Genomic DNA, 21,795 nt, shown 5'->3' with positions numbered 1-21,795 from the left:
TTTAAAATGAATACATGGAAAAGCTTTGGATTAAAGCAATGAACATAGGTATTTTTTTCTATTATTGAATTGTAATTCCATTTTACTTCCTCAATTTGAATTGGCCTCAACCCTGGAGGATACTCGGCACTCATCTCATAATCAGCTGCTGCTGAACGTAGCCTGTGTTCATGTTGCTTTGGACGGGTCTGCCTTATTACCAATTTATTACACAAAACACCTCAAACCCCTGTATGGCCACACACTGCAGAAACCAAAGAGAAGCCCTCTAACTCCCTGTCCCATCAGAAACACCATAGATATCGGAAAAAGTGCATTTCTGTCCCAGTACCTGTTCAGAGGGAAGCTTGGCTGCCTCATGCCTGTTTGGCCTTTGTCCCCCAAAAGCACCAGATTTTAAAAGGTTTCACGGAGATCCTTGGCTTAAAACAACAGAGTCCTATTCCAGGCACCACAGCCAAAGTGTGATTGACTGGCTCAGCTCTACCCCCTGAGAACTCTGGAAACATTCCTCTGGGGAATTTAGCCTACCTCTGGAGCGGCTTGATCTTCCACTATAAATACTCTATATACAGTAAACACAGCAGGCAGCACAACACACATACCAAAACAATGGGTAGAGGGTAAACCGAGGGTTGAATTTAATCAAAGAGACCTTGAGTGCCTTGACTCACCCCATTTCTACTTTGCTCTACATATTGACCTGATATCTAGCTTGTAGGTCCCATTATGCCCTGTGCGTCCATCTCCTCAGTCCTTCCCTGGTGTTGTGGTGCAGGAAAGCGAGGCCTGAGTTGGCAGGTGCTCAACATCATCTCCGTCAGTGAGTTAATCTGGGATAGGAAACGCCACGACGACGCTCGCAGGTCTACGCCCCCACCCTCTCTACCTCTTTTCCCATAGTCTCTCCATCCTGCAGCTACACGGGTGAGGCTGACTTAACAGGTAACACTCTGTACACACATCAGGCAGGCAGTCAAGTCAGTCTGCACATGATAGTGAGTCAGTGCATACCTCAGACTATGAGGCATTTTAAGACTAAAAAAAACAACTGTACCCAGCCAGCAATACCACAGAGACTTTATGATGCCAAGTCTTGAGACATGTGCCACTATGGATTCCAGTAGCCCAGCTCAGGGAGGGGGCAGCAGTTCACCTTCAGTAGGCCTACCTGCTTAACCACTCATACAGCAAACAATACAGTTTCTGACAAAACAGAGGATGTCATTATGTTCCAAAAGCACATGTGCGAGAAAGTCAGGGACAAAAATGCCTCTCGAAACCATAAACCTCTTCTTTACATAGTAGCCTGTGTGGACTGTAGACATGTTTTTCTAGTTGCAAGTTCCCAGGAAATGAAAATAAGATGAATAGAAGTGAAATGGTGCGTACCGGTAGACTACATTTTCCAACAAATGTGCAGACACGCTTCTCTCAGAAACATGTTTGCTAGCTCATGGAGGAATTGGTAACAGAGTTACACAAGACTAGGCTTAAGATTTCATCATATGCTGCTCGGAAGAAGAGTGTGCCTGAAGTAAACCAAATAAATGCTTACCTCCTAACGATGCTTCCTAAAATCCCCAGTTTGAAGGCATCACTGGATCCTATACAGTCCATTGCCATGATCCACACCTGTGTAAGGGGTCTTAAAACCCAACGTACAAAAGCTAAGACTCCTGGCAAGTAGCACCATAAATGCAGAGATTTTAGGCTGCATTGAGAAGCAGCAAGATGGTATTTCAGCTCACTTCTCCCATAGTGAACTGAGTACTTGCTCCTCAACTCTAATGCCCCATAACTGTACAGACCATTCTTGAGTCAATGTCAGCTGGGACTAATGCCGGCAGGCTTTATTGCGACATAACTCATTTACAGCCACCAATTTACAAACACACAGGGAGCAAACTGGCCCAGGCAATCAGTAACCACTATTATATAATTGAAAATGGCAAAAACCCGGTCCAAAAACTACAATGAAAACGTTGAGCGACCCGTCATAAAGGCTTTAGTGATGAGACACAATGAATATTTAAATGGAAAAATCAGTGGGCCTACGTAGTGTATTGCGCAAAAAAACTAAACTCCTTAACATTCACATACTGAGTTGAATAAAATATCAGCTTAAAAAAAACTGTATACAATGTGAATGTGTGGATCTGTGTCTTATAAACATGCATGAAACATACAGTAGGTGTCTGAATGGGAATGGGAGAAGTGTGTCTGAAAATGTGAAAGTGTACAAAATCTCAATAAGTCGATATTTAACTTTTTTGTCCAGCAGGTAATTTTATAAGCAACGTTTCATTTTGCAAAAACTCCAGAATGATATGAAGAGTGATCAGATTAATTGCAAAGTCCCTCTTTGCCATGCAAATGAACTGAATCCCCAAAAAACATTTCCACTGCATTTCAGCCCTGCCACAAAAAGGACCAGCTGACATCATGTCAGTGATTCTGTCGTTAACACAGGTGTGAGTGTTGACGAGGACAAGGCTGGAGATCACTCTGTCATGCTGATTGAGTTCGAATAACAGACTGGAAGCTTCAAAAGGAGGGTGGTGCTTGGAATCATTGTTCTTCCTCTATCAACCATGGTTACCTGCAAGGCAACACGTGCCGTCATCATTGCTTTGCACAAAAAGAGCTTCACAGGCAAGAATATTGCTGGCAGTAAGATTGCACCTAAATCAAACATGTATCAGATCATCAAGAACGTAAAGGAGAGCGGTTCAATTGTTGTGAAGAAGGCTTCAGGGCGCCCAAGAAAGTCCAGCAAGTGCCAGGACAGTCTCCCAAAGTTTATTCAGCTGCGGGATTGGGGCACCACCAGTACAGAGCTTGCTCAGGAATGGCAGCAGGCAGGTGTGAGTGCATCTGCACGCACAGTGAGGTGAAGACTTTTGGAGGATGGCCTGGTGTCAAGAAGAGCAGCAAAGAAAAACAGGAAAAACATCAGGGACAGACTGATATTCTGCAAAAGGTACAGGGATTGGACTGCTGAGGACAGGGGTAAAGTCATTTTCTCTGATGAATCCCCTTTCCGATTGTTTGGGGCATCTGGAAAAAAGCTTGTCCAGAGAAGAAGAGGTGAGCGCTACCATCAGTCCTGTGTCATGCCAACAGTGAAGCATCCTGAGACAATTCATGTGTGGGGTTGCTTCTCAGCCAAGGGAGTGGGCTCACTCACAATTTTGCCTAAGAACACAGCCATGAATAAAGAATGGTACCAACACATCCTTCGAGAGCACCTTCTCCCAACCATCCAGGAACAGTTTGGTGACGAACAACGCCTTTTCCAGCATGATGGACCGCCTTGCCATAAGGCAAAAGTGATAACTAAGTGGCTTGGGGAACAAAACATCAATATTTTGGGTCCATGGCCAGGAAACTCCACAGACCTTAATCCCATTGAGAACTTGTGGTCAATCCTCAAGAGGCGGGTGGACAAACAAAAACCCACAAATTCTGACAAACTCCACGCATTGATTATGCAAGAATGGGGCTGCCATCCGTCAGGAAGTGGCCCAGAAGTTAATTGACAGTATGCCAGGGCGGATTGCAGAGGTATTGAAAAAGAAGGGTCAACATTGCAAATATTGACTCTTTGCATCAACTTCATGTAATTGTCAATAAAAGCCTTGTGAAATGCTTGTAATTATACTTCAGTATACCATAGTAATATCTGACAAAAATATCTAAAGACACCGAAGCAGCAAACTTTGTGAAAATTAATATTTGTGTCATTCTCAAAACTTTTGGCCACGACTGTAAATAAAAGCCCTAACAGCAAAGCACCCCTACACCATCACACCTCCATGGTTCACAGTTGGAACCAGACATGTGGAGATCATCCATTCACCTACTCTGTATCTCACAAAGACACAGCGGTTGGAACCAAACATCTCAAATTTGGACTCATCAGACCAAAGGACAGATTTCCACCGGTATAATGTCCATTGCTCGTGCAAGTCTCTTATTATTATTAGTGTCCTTTAGTAGTGGTTTCTTTGCAGCAATTCGACCATGAAGGCCTGATTCACGCAGTCTCCTCTGAACAGTTGATGTTGAGATGTGTCTGTTGCTTGAACTTTGAAGCATTTATTTGGGCTGCGATTTCTGAGGCTGGTTACTCAACTGAACTTATCCTTTGCAGCAATGATAACTCTGGGTCTTCCTTTCCTGAAACAGAGCCAGTTTCATCATAGCGCTTGATTGTTTTTGCGACTGCACTTTTCCAGATTGACTGACCTTCCGGTCTTAAAGTAATGATGGCCTGTCATTTCCCTTTGCTTATTTGAGTTGTTCTTGCCACAAGATGGACTTGGTATTTTACCATATAGGGCTATATTCAGTATACCATACCTTGTCAAAAGACAACAGATTGGCTCAAACGCATTAAGAAGTTCAGAAATCCACAATTTAACAAGGCACACCTGTTAATTGAAATGCATTCCAGGTGATTACCTCATGAAGCTGGTTGAGAGAATGCCAAGAGCATGCAAAACTGTCAAAGGCAAAGGGTGGCTACTTTGAAGAATCTCAAATATAAAATATATTTTGATTTGTTTAAGACTTCTTTGGTTACTACATGATTCCATGTGTTTTTTCCTAGTTTGGATGTCTTCACTATTATTATACAATGTAGAAAATAGTAAGAATTAAGAAAAACCCTTGAATGAGTAGGTATGTCCAAACTTTGCCTAGTACTGTGTATGTATGCATATAGATATATATATATACACACAAAAATATAAAATGCAACATACAACAAATTCAACAATTTGACCAAGTTATAGTTCATATAAAGAAAACAGTTCATTTAAATAAAAAGATTAGACCCTAATCTATGAATTTCACAACTGGGAATACGGATATGCATCTGTTGGTCACAGAAACACTACATGACCAAAGTATGTGGGCACCTGCTCATCAAACATCTCATTCCAAAATCAAGGGCATTAATATGGAGTTGGTCCCCCCTTTGCTGCTATAACAGCCTCCACTCTTCTGAGAAGGCTTTCCATTAGATGTTGGAACATTGCTGTGTGGACTTGCTTCCATTCAGCCACAAGATCATTAGTGATGTTGGGCAATTAGGTCTGGCTCAGAGTCGGCATTCCAATTCATCCAAAATGTGTTAGATGGGGTTGAGATCAGGGCTCTGTGCAGGCCAGTCAAGTTCTTCCACACCGATCTCTACAAACTATTTCTGTATGGACCTCGCTTTGTGCACAGGGTCATTGTGATGCTGAAACAGGAAAGGGCCTTCCCCAAGCTGTTGCCACAAAGTTGGAAGCACAGAATCATTTAGAACATCATTGTACGCTGTAGGGTTAATATTTCCCTTTACTGGAACTAAGGAGCCTAGCCCAAACCATGAAAAACAGCTCCAGACCATTATTCCTCCTTCACCAAACAGTTGTGGCTGAATTAGCGAAATCCACTAATTGTAGGGGTGTCCACATACTTTTGTATATATAGTGTACCCTTAAAAAAAGGTAGTAGGGTGTGGATCAGAAAACTGGTCAGTATCTGGTGTGACCACCATCTGCCTCATGCAGCACGACATCTCTGTCGCATAGAGTTGATCAGGCTGTTGATTGTGGAATGTTGTCCCACTCCTCTTCAATGGCTGTGTGAAGTTGCTGGATATTGGTAGGAACAAGCCTTGATCTAGAGCATCCCAAACATGCTCAACAGGTGACATGTCTGGTAAGTATGCAGGTCATAGAACTGGGACATTTTCAGCTTCCAGGAATTGATTACAGATCCTTGCCACAGGGGGCCGTATATTATTATGCTGAAACATGAGGTGATAGCAGTGGATGAATGGCATGACAATTGGCCTCAGTATCGTCACAGGATCTCTGTGCATTCAAATCGCCATCGATAAAATGTCATTGTGTTTGTTGTCCGTAACTTATGCCTGCCCATACCATAGCCACCATGGGGTACTCTGTTCACAACGTTGACGTCAGCAAACTGCTCGCCCACACGACGCCATCTGCGGTTGAGGCCGGTTGGACATACTGACAAATTCCCTAAAACATAACTTCTTGTGCTTACGGCAGAGAAATTCTAATTAAATTCTCTGTCAACAGCTCTGATGGACATTCCTGCAGTCAGGATGCCAATTACACGCTCCCTCAACTTAAGACATCTTTGGCATTGTATGGTGTGACAAAACTTGTACATTTTAGAGTGGCCTTTTGTCCCCCCCCGCACAATGTGCACCTTTGTAATGATCATGCTGTTTAATCATCTTATTGATATGCCACACCAGTCAGGTGGGTGGATTATCTTAGCAAAGAAAAACATGCTCACTAACAGAAATGTAAACAAATGTGTGCACAAAGTTGGAGAGAAATAAGGTTTTCTTACACAATACTCCATAATGTCAAAGTGGAATTATGTTTTTTTGACATTTTTACAAATGTAATTTAAAAAGAAAGCTGAAATGTCTTGAGTCAATAAATACTCAACCACTGTTATGGCAAGCCTAAATAAGTTCAAGAATACAAATGTGCTTAACAAGTTCGCACCTCAACAGTATGTTTTAGGCCATTTGCGATGCAGCCAGAGGTGACAGAGTACACAAGTTTGGGCCAGGCCTACAAAACAGACCGTTTTCAAATGTCAAAGCAATTTTAGTGACAAAGGCCCAAATACACAGTTACTTAATTAATGTATAGCTGTTGACCAATCAAATTGCATTTGGTCAACGTTAACCAACTGGTGTGGCGCAGCTCTGTAACAATATACATTCCCCAGACAGAAAAAAAATTAACTACATTTTAATTTCACAATTTGGTACCAATTACAGTTAGTACTACTGCTAAAACATAATTCAGAAACACTGTCACCCTCGTCTGTGAACACAGTAGGTGAGGGTGGCGATGGTGATGCAACACAATAAATATCCCTGCAACATGATCTCATTCAAATAAATTGTGTGAAAGTTTTCCCAATGCTTAGATTAATGGTAATTAATTAAATGGGTGAATAATTGGTGTTAGTTTTCTGTCATGAGAACAAACTTTACAGGCCTCCCGAGGGCGCGCTGTCAAACGAGTCACCAGTAGCGTTAGCAAGCTAAGTAGCACCTGTTAAAGCTAACGTTAGCGAATGCAGGGCAACTTAATTTGAATGCCACTACCTAGCCAATATTTACTTCCTTCGTATAACCATATACAACTGAAATGTCAAAAACAATGTTAATCCATAATTCTGCAATATGGAAAGTTGTCAAATCAGCTTCAACGCTTGAATCAAGCGTAACGTCGTTAGCTTGCTTATGTTAGCAGATATGGTAAATGCTTGTTAACACTTTGCTGAATGATGCCAACCAACACCAGCAACGTATCCATGACAGCAAGGCAGGGTTGTTGACCTTAAACTGATAGTATGGCAGGCAGCTAGCAATTAGATAATCACATTAGCTAGCGATTTGCCGAGTAATGCCAGTGAGTCTGTTTAGCTATTAGTTAAGCGAACTTCGCTGGCTATAACGTAAGCTACCAAAAAACACCTAATCGCGAGTCCCGCGTTCATCCCCCCGCCAAACACAGATAAGTTCTACCCTAGGTCGAAAAAATATATCTTCAATCTAGGTTCTACCCGTCTAACTTCGTTAGCTAGTTTAAATATTATTATGAGCCGCTTTGCTGGCTAATCGAGTCAATTAGCTACCGAAGTTAACACACACCAAAGTTAACTAGCTACTAACTACTACGTTACACTTGACTTGCCTGGCTGAATAACTTTATCGTGTCTTCGTCGAGAGTGCTGGTCCTGCTATCCAGGAGCTATTCGTGTACGGTCTTATCCTCCTTATTATAGTAACTTAACTGGAAAAAACTGACTGCATCAACAGAACCATGTCACCACTGTGTATTTTCATCAGCAGCGTGAATTGTCGACCTCTCACCCTTTACTTCACCCAAGACAGGAAAGCATGAGGATATAGCGACACGCGCTGGATATTATTGAAAACGTGTTTTACTACTGTAAACCACACAGTATTTTACTTTCATGACCAACAACGCCCCCAAAAACTCACACTGGTCTTAAATGTGCAGTTTATTGTTTTGTATAACACAAGTGCAACCTAGTCAGGTCAGTTCACATGTCGCTTGAGAAATTACCTATTCACCCAGGCTTCCTATGTCAGCTTTGCAATGCATCTGCTGGGTTGGTTTTAAAGCGGAAATCCAATCTCCAGTTCAAAACTGATCCCGACCTGTTTCATGATCATGACCATCTTTGTAGCTGTGCCATTACATATATGACAGCATAGGCAGCTCCATTAAGGCATCTCCATTTTGAAGTAGTCCATTTTCTTCTTCACAATTGACTGATCCCTTCTGATGACCCAAATGGACATGATTCCAACAGTCACCAGGAGGGATCAGCCAATGAAGTTGGAAGTTCCATGAGGTTGACTACTTTAAAATGGCGGAGGTCCAATAGCCGCCCATGATAATATAGCCTTTTGGCCACTAGAGGTCTATCATTCTCTATGGCTGAGCCCAGGGAGCCATGTGACTGAGAGGTGAGGGAAGGGAGGCATTGAGGGCTCAAAGGACTGCACTGGACATCCCCCTGGCGAAAAAGGAAGCCCCCTTGTCATGGACCTTGTACTGGAAGAGTTTCTTCTGGGCCTGCTGCTTGTCACATTGTCCTCGCCAGCACACTTCCACCTGAAACACACAAACACAGTACAGTTCAGCTTAATGTGTTTAACAGTTTTCTACTGCATATAACATGCAATCTCTTTCTCTCCACTCTCTCTCTCTCTCTCACACACACAAATAATGTAATCCATCTGACTTGTCCGTGGATGTCCCTGCAGTAGCCGGTGGGAAGACCCTGTACATGGAGTGTGAGGCTGCACTGGTGTATAAGGCCCCTCAGGAGCCGCTCTGAGCCTTCATCATCACTCTCCTCTTCTTCTTCTGCCTCACATCGCACCAACATCACCATGCTGCCCTGCAGATCAAAAGGGAAAGGGATAGTAGATAGAGGAATGTGTGTGATTATTTGAACAGAGTCAGACAATGGAGAGACAGCGAGCTTGTGATAGCGTGCGCCTCCCATGTCACACCGCTCATCCGAACACTCCACTAGCTTCCAGCCGAAGCTCGCATCCACTACAAAATTATTGTACTTGCCTACGGAGCAGCAAGAGGAACTGCCCATCTCTACTTTCAGGCTATGCTCAAACCCTACACCCCAACCCGAGCACTCCGTTCTGCCTCATCTGGTCTCTTGGCCCTCTCACCCCTATGGCAGAACAACTCCCACTCAGCCCAGTCCAAGCTCTTCTCTGTCCAGGTACCCCAATGGTGGAACCAGCTTCCCCCCTAAAGCTAGAACAGCAGAGACCCTTCCCATCTTCCGAAAACATCTAAAAATCCTACCTCTTCAAAGAGTATCTTAAATCATCCCACAGCCCCCCACCCTTTCTACTTTGAGGAAAATGTACTTACTATGACTGTGTAATGTGGTTGTCCCACCTAGCTATCTTAAGATAAATGCACTAACTAAGTTGCTCTGGATAAGAGCGTCCACTAAATGACTCAAATGTAAATGTAAAATGTGATATACTGTATTATCTGACCTGCAGCTCAGAGCAGACAGTGGCTCTGCAGTAATGACTGAAGTCCAGCGCTGCCCCAACACTGACCCCCAGACTCAGGACCACACTGAGGTCATCCACCAGGAGCACAGGGGGACCCCACTCCTCAGCTCCACCCACTGCCCCCCCTTACATTGTCCCGCACAAAGTCATATAGACCCCGCAGGCCGGAACTGGGATCTCTGTGGAGAGGTGGAAGGGAACAGAGAGACAGGGAGAAAGATTGAGGGGGCGAGGGATGAGAGACAAAGAAAGAAAGGGGACAGAGGGGGAGATAAATGAAGCAGGAAGAGATTTTCAGATTCATACTTTCATTAACTGCTTCGATTACATCAGAAAAAAAGGTGTATGAGTGTGTCAAACAATACATATTGGATTCCCAGAACCAGATAAAGTCTATGATATTGTAGGACCAAAAAGCACTTTTAATGGAGCTTCTGCACTGAATGAACATGCTTTTTAGTCCAGGAGTAGGCTTAATCGAAGTCAACACTACAGACAGGTGGTACCTGAGGAAGTCCATTGTCCGGGTTCCTTTGCTGGCCTCCCCCTGAAGCAGTACCCCCAAGGATTCCTTTAGTCCCTCTAGGAACACCAGCTGCCCTTTCTCCCTTGCCTGGGTCAAACTCACACCCTGATTAACATGGAACACAATGAAAGAACCCATACAAAATGTAGTTAATACATCTCCACCAAGCAACAGCAAATCATACACAACTGTAAAGACATTTACTTGCACAGTATGTATAAGAGGGGCTGGGGGGAAGTTTAACCCAGCGTTTTGGAGGATAAGTATACTCACCAACCGTTGACTGATTGCACTGTAGTGACTGAAGGACTGCACAAGACCCAGGAAACACACCTTACAGCCCGCTGTAAATCACACAAACAAATTCTGAGCACATCTGGCCTCAACAGATTTTATTTTTGACCACTTATGAGAGTGCATCATAGTACACAACTTGGCCCCATTGGTTCCCTCTATTATTGTCATTTCAGCTAACACTACAGTTAACATCAATAGAGGGCATGGTGTTACAGACAAGTATCAGTCAACTAGACATCAGTCCACTCACATAAATCCTCACCTCGTAAATAAAAGGAGAGGAAATGGTGAATGAGGAAGGACGCGTCTGTATGTTTGTCAGACACTAAAATAAACTCTCCCTGTAAAAAAAACACACATAAATCCAAAGGTTAGGATTAGGCATAAGGGTTTAAATTGGTTACGGTTAGAGGTGAGGTTATGGTTACCGGCTTGAAGCTGTCAGGACTAGTATTGAGAATACTGTTGAGCTCTGCAAACATCTTGAGAAGGGATGAAGATTTATCTCATACGAATCTTTTGATGTCTTCTGGTGAGTTGCTAGTTAGCTATTAATAAAGTATTATCTAGCTAGCTAGATATCTTAACCAATGTCTTTACATATGAAAGCTTGACACTACCAGGAAAGTACATTTAGCTAGCTACAGTAGTACTGCAGACTGTCGAGGGAGGCTAGATTGTTGACACGATTTTGTTTTTTGCGTTATCCAGGACAAATCACACCAACTCAAAGTACCTTTTCATCAATAATAACTACATTAATTGAATATGTTCAAAACAATTCCCTATTCATAGCTATTTCTTTTTCCGAATGTTTGTTGTGAAAAAGTAGCATGATACACGACCGTAGTTTCTACTGCACGAAGAGAGGGACAATCTGATTATGTGAAAAGCGTTTCGACTTCTTCTTTGATGGAGTTTAACGGCGGTTGGCATCCAATAATTGTTGCATTACCGCCACCTACTAGACTGGAGTACAACTCCCTTATACTTTGCTTGAAACAAATAAAGAAATACCTTACCTTCTAAAAGTACACTCCTCCCAAAAATCTCCCTTCTCCACTATTTAAATATATTTAGTTCTACCTCAGTCCAACAACCTGAAAGGATGGGACACCACCACTTAACACACCCTGTAACTCTTCTGATGTCAAGTCTCGCACACCCAAATACCTCACTGCAGCTGCCACCACAACTTACATTTTCTGTGATTTACTTTCCTTACATGCAATACAGTTGATAACCATTGCTGTAAATGCAAAACATCCAATCTTACTGAAACATATATCAGTTGTTGGCCTATCCCTATGTACTGGTACAGATCTACTACTCACACCACTCCTCTCAGGATCCACCCCTCTGTACTGGTAAATATCAACAACTCACACCACTCCTCTCAGGATCCCTCCCCCTTGACCCATATTCCTCTACTTTCTTCACTGCCTCAGCATATGACAACTTCTGCACTACTGGAATCCTCAACCCGCCTCTCTCGCACGGGACATCCCTGATCCCCAGCCCCATGGGCACCCATACAATTAACACATACCACTACTATCCCCAATGCTACACATTCTTTTGTCTCATGCCCCTCTGCACACTTCTCACACCTAGGAACCACCCTCCTACACACTGCTGCCACATGCCCATAAGCTTGACACCTGTAACAACGTAATGTATTCGGCACAAAAACTCATACAGGATAACTTATATATACTAACATCACTTTGTCGGGCAAAGACTCAACATAAAAACTCAAAAGAACAGACAACAGACTTTTCTCTTTCACCACTCACGTCACCCTGTCTGCGTTGTACCAAATGACGAGCATCACAAACACCGGGAATCTTCCCCTTCAGTTGGTCAACTTTTATATTTACTGCTACCCCAGTAATCACTATTTTCAATGGCGCTCTTTTCTTGAGAGCAAAACAATTCACATTTCTTGCCTTCATTCGTTTAAAGCAGAGCGCCTTCTCCCTCTGACCAGCAGTAACACAAACAATCATCACAAGACCACTTCTGGTTATCCTAGCCGATTCCACAGCACCCAACTCTGTTTTCACCCACCCTGAAACCACAAATGGATCAGCCAAAAGGCAAGAGTCCACTTTTTCCAAAAACATCACTCCATCTTTATCCTGACCCTCGGTGCAAGGCTCATTCTCTGAGAACTTCACCACACCTACCACCGATACTTTGACCTCATTCACTTCCATTTCTCCTCCTGTCTTCAGGTCACTCTACTTACACTTTCTACCATTCCACTTTAACAAACCATCTCCCTTTTCCCCACTATTTTTGACAGACTCAAGCTCACCCTCTTCCTCCCTCTCTCTCTTAGACCTCCTCTGCCTCTCTTTTCCCTCCATTGCTCCTCCTTATTCCAAGTATACGACTCCTTATGATAATCATACACTTCCCTGACATGCATCTTGTTCTTGCCTTCTCAAGGGATGCCATTTAGCCAGCTGTCACAATTTCCATATGGACCCCTTCTTCTTCTTCGTTGGAGTTTAACGGCGGGTGGCATCCAATATGTTGCATTACCGCCCCCAACTCAACTATAATATAAATCCATTATACTTTGTGATACAACATTTTTTTTTAATTAAAAAACTTCCAACTAATCATACACATTAAAAATCTACGACCCTGTTCTTACACCATACCAACGGCCTGGGAGGACGGAAGACCACCACTCAACACCTCCTGTAACTCTTCAGAAATCAGATCTTGTATGCCAAAATACTTCTCTGCAGCTGTCACTACAACATCTGTCATGACACCATCTAGTGACATCTGTCACTACAACATCTATTTTCTGTGATGTATGTTCTATTTCTGCAGTACAATTGATAAGCATTGCTATGAATGCTAAGAAGCCAACCTTACTGAAGCATACAGTACCAGTCAAAAGTTTGGACACACCTACTCATTCAAGGGTTTTTCTTTATTTTTACTATTTTCTACATTGTAGTATAATAGTGAAGACATCAAAAACATGAAATAACACATATGGAATCATGTCGTAACCAAAAAAATGTTATAACATATATTTTGATTTGTTTATTTGAGATTCTTCAAAGTAGCCACCCTTTACCTTGATGACAGCTTTCCACACTCTTGGCATTCTCTCAACCAGCTTCATGAGGTAGTCATCTGGAATGTGTGCCTTGTTAAAAGTTCATTTGTGGAATTTTCCTTTCCTTCTTAATGTGTGTGAGCCAATCAGTTGTTTTGTGACAAGGTATGGTATACAGAAGATAGCCCTATTTGGTAAAAGACCAAGTCCATATTATGGCAAGAACAGCTCAAATAAGCAAAGTGAAATGACAGTCCATCATTACTTTAAGACATGAAGGTCAGTCAATCCTGAAAATTTTAAAAACTGAATGTTTCTTCAAGTACAGTTGTAAAACCAATCAAGCGCTATGATGAAACTGTCTCTCAGTTTCAGGAAAGGAAGACCCAGCGTTACCTCTGCTGCAGAGGATATGTTCATTAGAGTTACCAGTCTCAGAAATTGGAGCCCAAATAAATGCATTGCAGAGTTCAAGTACAGACACATCTCAACATCAACTGTTCAGAGGAGACAGCATGAATTTGGCCTTCATGGTCAAATTGCTGCAAAGAAACCACTACTAAAGGACACCAATAAGAAGAAGGGGCTTGCTTGGGCTAAGAAAGACTAGCAATCGACCTTAGACCAGTGGAAATATGTCCTTTGGTCTGATGAGTACAAATTTGAGATTTTTGGTTCCAACTACCATGTCTTTGTGAAATGCAGACTAGGTGAACAGATGATCTTCGCATGTTTGGTTCCCAACGTGAAGCATGGAAGATGTGTGATGGTTTTGGGGGTGCTATGCTGGTGACACTGTTTGTGAATGATTTAGAATTCAAGACACACTTAACCAGTATTGGTACCACAGCATTTTGCAGCGATACGCCATCCCATCTGGTTTGCGCTTAGTGGGACTATAATTTGTTTTCAACAGCACAATGACCGAACACACCTCCAGGCTGTATAAGGACTATTTGACCAAGAGCGAGAGTGATGGAGTGCTGCATCAGATGACCTGGCCTCCACAATCACCCGACTTCAACCCAATTGATATGGTTTGGGATGAGTTGGACCGCAGAGTGAAGGAAAAGTAGCCAACAAGTGCTCAGCATATGTAGGAACTCCTTCAAGACTGTTGGAAAAGCATTGTGCAAAGCTGTCATCAAGGCGAAGAGTGGCTACTTTGAAGAATCTCAAACTTGAAATATCTTTTGATTTGTTTAACACGGGTTACTTTGGTTACTACATGATTCCATATGTGTTATTTCATAGTTTGGATGTCTTCACTACTGTTCTACAATGTAGAAAATAGTAAAAATAAAGAAAAACCCTTGAATGAGTAGGCGTGTCCAAACTTTTGACCTGTACTGAATAACACTAGTTGGCCCATCCCTCTGTGGTGGCACAGATCTACAACTCACAGGGATCCTCTCAGGATCCCTCAACCATGACCCACCTTCCTATACTTTCTTCACTGTCTCAGCATACGACACCTTCTGCACTACTCTGACTCTAGCCACCTCCACCTGCCTCTCTCGCACTGAACACTTCCAATACCCAGCAACATGGGCAGCCCTACATTTGACACACACAACTTCATCCACCGAAACGATACACAATCCTCTATCCCATGCCCTCCTGCACACTTAACACATCATGGAATCTCCGTCCTACAAACTGCTGCGACATGACCATAAACGGTGCGCCTGAAACAGCGCAGGAGATTGTGTACCAAAGCTCTAACAGGATAAATCCTAAGGTGACTCAAAACTCAGAAGGACTGACAGTGACTCCTCTGTTTCACCACACTCACCACTGGGTCTGCGTCACAGCAAACGGAGGGCATCACAAACACCAGGAATCTTCAGCTTCAATTTCTCCACCTCCACACTTAACGCTATCACGAAATCAAAGAAAGAAACAGATCTTGAACCAAGTTACGTGATACCGAGCACCTACTCCCCCTGGTCAGAAGAAACTCAAAGAAACATCACAAGTCCACTACAGGTTACCTGATTCGACTGCACCCACCTCCTTTCCCTCCCACCCTGAAACCACAAATGGATCCGCCAAAAGGCAAGGACCCACTTTCTCCAAAAATGTCACTCCTACTGGACCAGATTCTTCTTTATCATGTCCATTGATGTCAGGCTCGGCGTCCGAGCTGTTCACTACACCTTCCACCTCACTTAACTCACCCTCATTCACTTCCATTTCTCCTCCAGAACTCGGTCTGGTTCACAGCTCACTCTGTTCGCACTTGACATCAATCCTCTTCAACACCCCATCTCTATTTTTATCACCATCTTCCTCAGTTTCAAATTCAACCTTTCCTTTCCTCATTTATCTTCAACCTCTTCTTCCTCTTTTCCCCCTCTATTCTTCGTCAGAATACACCTCTCTGTGTCCCTATCCCAATATTCCTCTTCCCCTGACTTTGCTTGCGGCCCGGTGGCATCCCGACGTAACTCCCTCGCATAATCCTGCTCACCTCGGAAACGTGTCTTCTCCGGGCGCCAACATTCTGAGAGCATGATCAGAGGCCCCAAACTGAACTCTGTTCTACTCTCGTCACGGTTGAAAACCTTCAGCTCTCCGCTTCTTTAGTCTCTTCCGCCATGTCGACATTTCACAAACAAATTTTACACATCATGTTTTAAAATATATGTTGCTCTCAGGGAATGTAATTCATTGAGCACTGCTCAATTATAGGTGAAAGATATGAAGCGCTCTTTGCATTTGAACATATCAAGGGAGGAATCACGGATGCATTTAATTGATGCATTTGCTCCATACACACGCTTGTCATTCTTAATCTTCTATAAATTTCTCTTGGCGGATGGCAACCGAGAGGTGCGTACACCGCCATTGTACTGGAGTGTGACGCGGGTCACGGCCTCTCTATTAATCAATTCCTCCTCTCTAGCCCTGTGTTTCCTCCTACTGTTCTGGAGTGTTGAATTCATTACACTTTGTGACACAAAGAATAAGTGAAATTTACGAGGGAAAAGGGAAGAAAAAATGCCCGACCAACTAACCAACTAAACACCCATTAAAACATCATCACTTTTCCACTGCTTGGGTCTATCTTATCCTACACTAGGCCGGCAGCTTCGGAGGACGGGCCCCTGTCATTTAACACACCTTGTAACTCTTCTGCAGTAAAATGTCATACACCTCAAGTACTTCTCTGCAGCTGCCACCACAAGATCTATTTTCTGTGATTTACATTCCCTTTCTAAGGTACAGATGATAGCCATGGCTACGAATGCTGAGAATCCAACCTTACAGAAGCACATGTGATTCCTATCACTCTATTGGCTTCAGCCTACTTAAAGGGAGTCTCTTAGGATCCTTCTCTCTGGACCCATCTTCCTTTACTACACTCTTCACTGCCTCGGCATACGACACCTTCTGTACTACTCTGATCCTGGCAGCCTCAACCTGCCTTTCCTTCACCAGACACTTCTGATCTCCAGCACCATGGTACTCCTACCTACAGGTAACACACACACAACTTTTCCCAACGATGCTGCAACCTGATCTGAGAGCATTTCGTTAGTATATGTTACGTCTCGTATGGTATGTATTCATTTGTGGATTTCATCACTCATTTCACACGATATGTTACGAATTACAATTTGTATTATATGTTACAAATTTGCAAAACAAAGTATTCAAACCCCTTTACTTTTTCCACATTTTGTTACGTTACAGACTTATTCTAAAATATATATTTTTAAATGTTCCTCATCAATCTACACACAATACATCATAATAACAAAGCAAAAACAGGTTTTTTACATTTTTGGACATAAAAAAAAACCTGAAAAATACATTTACATAAATATTCAGACCCTTTACTCAGTACTTTGTTGAAGCACCTTTTAGCAGTGATTACGGCCTCGAATCTTCTTGGGTATGATGCTACAAGCTTGTCACACCTGTATTTGGGGAGTTTCTCCCATTCTTCTCTGCAGATCCTCTCAAGCCCTGTCGGGTTGGATGGGGAGTGTCACAGCACAGCTATTTTCAGGTCTCTCCAGAGATTTTCAATCGGGTTCAAGTCAGGGCTCTGACTGGGCCACTCAAGGACATTCAGAGACTTGTCCCGAAGCCACTCCTGCATTGTCTTGGCTGTATGCTTAGGGTCGTTGTCCTGTTGGAAGGTAAAACTTTGCCCTAGTCTGAGGTCCTGAGCACTCTGGAGCAGATTTTCATCAAGAAGCTCTCTGTACTTTGCTCTGTTCATCTTTCCCTCGCTCCTGACTATTCTCCCAGTCCCTGTCACTGAAAAACTTCCCCACAGCATGATGCTGCCACCACCATGCTTCACCGTAGAGATGGTGCCAGGTTTCCTCCAGACGTGACACTTGGCATTCAGGCCAAAGCGTTAAATTTTGGTTTCATCAGACCAGAGAATCTTGTTTCTCATCAAATCAAATCAAATTTGATTTCTCATGGTCTGAGAGTCCTTTTTGGTGACTTTTGGCAAACTCCAAGCGGGTTGTCATGTGCATTTTACTGAGGAGTGGCTTCCATCTGGCCACTCTACCATAAAGGCCTGATTGGTGGAGTGCTGCAGAGATGGTTGTACTTCTGGAAGGTTCTCCCATCTCCACAGAGGAACTCTGGAGCTCTGTCAGAGTGACCATCGGCTTCTTGGTCACCTCCCTGAGGTCCTTCTCCCCCGATTGCTCATTTTGGCCGGGCGGCCAGCTCTAGGAAGAGTCTTGGTGGTTCCAAATTTCTTCCATTTAAGAATGATGGAGGCCACTGTGTTCTTGGGGACTTTTAATGCTGCAGACATTTTTTGGTACCCTTCCCCAGATCTGTGCTTCTACACAATTCTGTCTTGGAGCTCTATGGACAATTCCTTTGACCTCATAGTTTGGTCTTTGGATGATCAATGGATCAGGATGCACCTGAGCTCAATTTATTCTGAGTCTCATAGCAAAGGGTCTGAGTACTTATGGTATTGTCACATTTGTCGTATTGATGAGACCAAGGCGCAGCATGAAATGAATACATACTTCTTTTAATAAAGAAATTCCACTTAACAAAATAACAACACGACCGTGACGCTATATAAACCGAGTGCTGACAGGCAACTACACATAGACAATAACCCACAAAACCAAACGATAAACAGTTGCCTCTGATTGGGAACCAATTCAGGCCACCATAGACCTAAATTACCAAGACATACAAAAACCCCATAGATATACAAAAACCCTAAACAGGAAAAACACACATACCCACCCTCGTCACACCCTGACCTGACCAAAATAATACATAAAACATAGATAACTAAGGTCAGGGCGTGACAGGTATTTCTGTTTTTTTATTTGTTAGAAATTTGCAAACATTTCTAAAAACCTGTTTTCGCTTTGTCATTATGGGGTATTGTGTGCAGATTGATGAGGAAAAATAACTTTTATCCGTTTTTGATTAAGGCTGTAACGTAGCAAAATGTGGAAAAAGTGAAGAGGTCTGAATACTTTCTGAATGCACTGTATGTGTTCAGTATATCCATTGTGAAATATATCCATTGTTTTTATATAGTATATCCATTGTTTTTGTCCTTTTAGAATGTCCAATGGTAACTGCTCGAGCGACTGTTTGTTTTAAAATCAAGTATCCTCAATGTGTCTGAGACTTCACACTTGAGTTGTGTCACATTCATTTGCCAGTATTCAAGTATGTAGTGAATTTACGGCCACTGTTATGTAACTAACTATAGTATCCACCAGATGATGTGAGGTAGTTTGAAATCAAGGCAACCAGTAACCTTAATGGTCTGAAATAGCTTACTCTCCCAGATCAGTACAATAGATGAAAGAGAAGAGAAAAGAAGAGAAAGACATTTTAGACTATTGAAATACAGACCAAGATTTGTGATTAATATTTCAGCTGCACAGTTATGGAAGAATCCACCTTTTTATGTTTTGCAACTCGCCAACAACCCACTGACGATGGATAGAAAGTTCAGTATGACTCTGTCCACATGAGTATTATTTCATTGTTTGTCAGTACATTCTTTCAGTCTCCAGTTCCAGTACATTGCAACACTCTGTTTTAACATGTATGTCAGTATAGTGATAGATAGAGGTGTGGCGATGTTTGACCCAGAGCTTAGGGAGTGCACACCTTGGCTGTCTGTGGTCGTGCCCTATAACCCTTGGCGTCTATAGTCGGTAAGGACTGTATACTAAGGGGGTTGTACATAGGACAGGGGTGTGAAGGGGGGTACATGTCATCCTCCCACCTCAGTACCTTACCCCTGGGCCTGGCCCCTATCCGGTTGACAACAGGAGCTTTGGACAGGGCTTTGGGCACCTTGTAGAGGTACACGTCATATTGGATCAGGGGACTGCAGGGGGGCCTCGGCTTGGCGTTTTTGGGACGGTAGAGCTCCATCTCGATGGTCACCTCGCCCTTTAAGAACACACGCACAAACACACACACTCACAAACACATACACATACACACACACATGCACACATACAGTACAGAGTTGGGGAGGATCTGATTACATGTAATCAGTACATGTAATCTCATTTAAAAAAAATAGTAACTGTAATCAGTTACATTACGTTACAAGCAATATATTGTACTCAAATTCCAGATACTTTTGAAAAACTAGATGATTACTTCTTGGATTGCTTTTAAATTCAGAAAGGATGCGGGGAAAAAAACATTATGACACCTTTCTGTTTTCTCAATGACATTCAATTCAGCATTGATGAAAGGCGAATGTTTAAGTTTGTTCCACCTAAGCAGGTCTGACCACAAATCAGAGACCAAAAGTTATGTTACTGATTACAATTTTGGACAGGAGGTAACTAACAACTGTAACGGATTACATTTAGAAAGTAATGTATACCACCACACACACACACACACACACACACACACACACACACACACACACACACACACACACACACACACACACACACACACACACACACACACACACACACACACACACACACACACACACACACACACACACACACACACACACACACACACACACACACACACACACACACACACACACACACACACACACACACACCAGCTCATAGACACATCTGTGTGGTTAATTCTACCTAAAACGGTTTCCTACAGAATTGAAACACCAACATAAAGTGCCTTAATAGGACGTTGAGCCACCACAAACCAGAACAGCTTCAATCCGCCTTGGCATAGATTCCACAAGTGTCTGGAACTCTATTGGAGGGATGCGACAGCATTATTCCACAAGAAATTCCATAATTTGGTGTTTTAAATGATGGTGGTGGAAAATGCAGTCTCAGGCGCCGCTCCAGAATCTCCCATATTGGGTTATATACTGTACATAACGCTAAGCATGATGGGATGTGGATTTCTTATTTAACTCAGGAACCACACCTGTGTGGAAGCACCTGCTTTCAATTTACTTTGCATCCCTCATTTACTCAAGTATTTATTTTATTTAGCCAGTTACCTGTACCATCCAGCTCTTTACATATAACCTTTCCTTCTACCCCTAACTTCCATTGCAGCCGTACATTGATCTACACAGGGCAACACATCAGAGAAAGGCCAAACTCTGTGTTGTGAATAAATGTATATTTTTTCCCTCTCTCCTTTCTTTGGGGAAAGTGGGAGTAGGATTTGACCTCAGTGTGGTAACGTATGGGCACATTTCCATCAGAAAGGCTTCTCTGATGATCGTCTGCATTCCAGACATCCTCATTAATAAACCAGAGTAATGGTTCAATCAGACATAACTCACCCACCCTGCCTTTTAGTTTTAACACTTCCATCAGACATAACTCACCCACCCCCTGCCTTTTAGTTATAACACTTCCATCAGACATAACCCACCCACCCTGCCTTTTAGTTTTAACACTTCCATCAGACATAACTCACCCACCCCCTGCCTTTTAGTTTTAACACTTCCATCAGACATAACTCACCCACCCTGCCTTTTAGTTTTAACACTTCCACCCACCCTGCCTTTTAGTTTTAACACTTCCATCAGACAAAACTCACCCACCCTGCCTTTTAGTTTTAACACTTCCATCAGACATAACTCACCCACCCACACCCTGCCTTTTAGTTTTAACACTTCCATCAGACATAACTCACCCACCCACACCCTGCCTTTTAGTTATAACACTTCCATCAGACATAACTCACCCACCCTGCGTTTTAGTTTTAACACTTCTATCAGACAAAACTCACCCACCCTGCGTTTTAGTTTTAACA

The 21,795-nt window shown here is 42.8% G+C and overlaps 2 protein-coding genes across 3 annotated transcripts in view; both read right to left on the bottom strand.

Moving 5' to 3' along the window:
• LOC124005137 (sterol regulatory element-binding protein cleavage-activating protein-like) overlaps positions 1-7,936 on the bottom strand; it is a 33,484-nt gene extending 25,548 nt beyond the window's left edge. The window contains exon 1 of one of the 2 annotated variants that reach the window (XM_046314115.1): positions 7,752-7,936. Coding sequence is in view for 1 of the 2 variants with exons in the window: in XM_046314114.1 (XP_046170070.1) it covers positions 1,559-1,626 (68 nt within the window). In the remaining variant the exon portion in view is untranslated. Of the gene's footprint in view, positions 1-1,558; positions 1,826-7,751 lie in introns of those variants that run through there. The other variant, XM_046314114.1, reaches the window with a different exon arrangement.
• A 128-nt stretch (positions 7,937-8,064) lies between these two features.
• On the bottom strand, positions 8,065-11,348 carry LOC124005140 (elongator complex protein 6-like). The gene is given in 8 exon segments (XM_046314119.1): positions 8,065-8,702; positions 8,833-8,991; positions 9,623-9,766; positions 9,768-9,822; positions 10,150-10,274; positions 10,443-10,513; positions 10,729-10,807; positions 10,895-11,348. Coding segments are annotated over 8 exon segments (810 nt in total). The 5' UTR covers positions 10,949-11,348; the 3' UTR covers positions 8,065-8,579.
• Between the last annotated feature and the right edge of the window lie 10,447 nt (positions 11,349-21,795).

The sequence above is a fragment of the Oncorhynchus gorbuscha genome, linkage group LG19 (assembly GCF_021184085.1).
Source record: "Oncorhynchus gorbuscha isolate QuinsamMale2020 ecotype Even-year linkage group LG19, OgorEven_v1.0, whole genome shotgun sequence".
Classification (NCBI taxonomy): Eukaryota; Metazoa; Chordata; class Actinopteri; order Salmoniformes; family Salmonidae; genus Oncorhynchus; species Oncorhynchus gorbuscha.
This window is presented reverse-complemented; position numbering and strand designations above follow the sequence as displayed.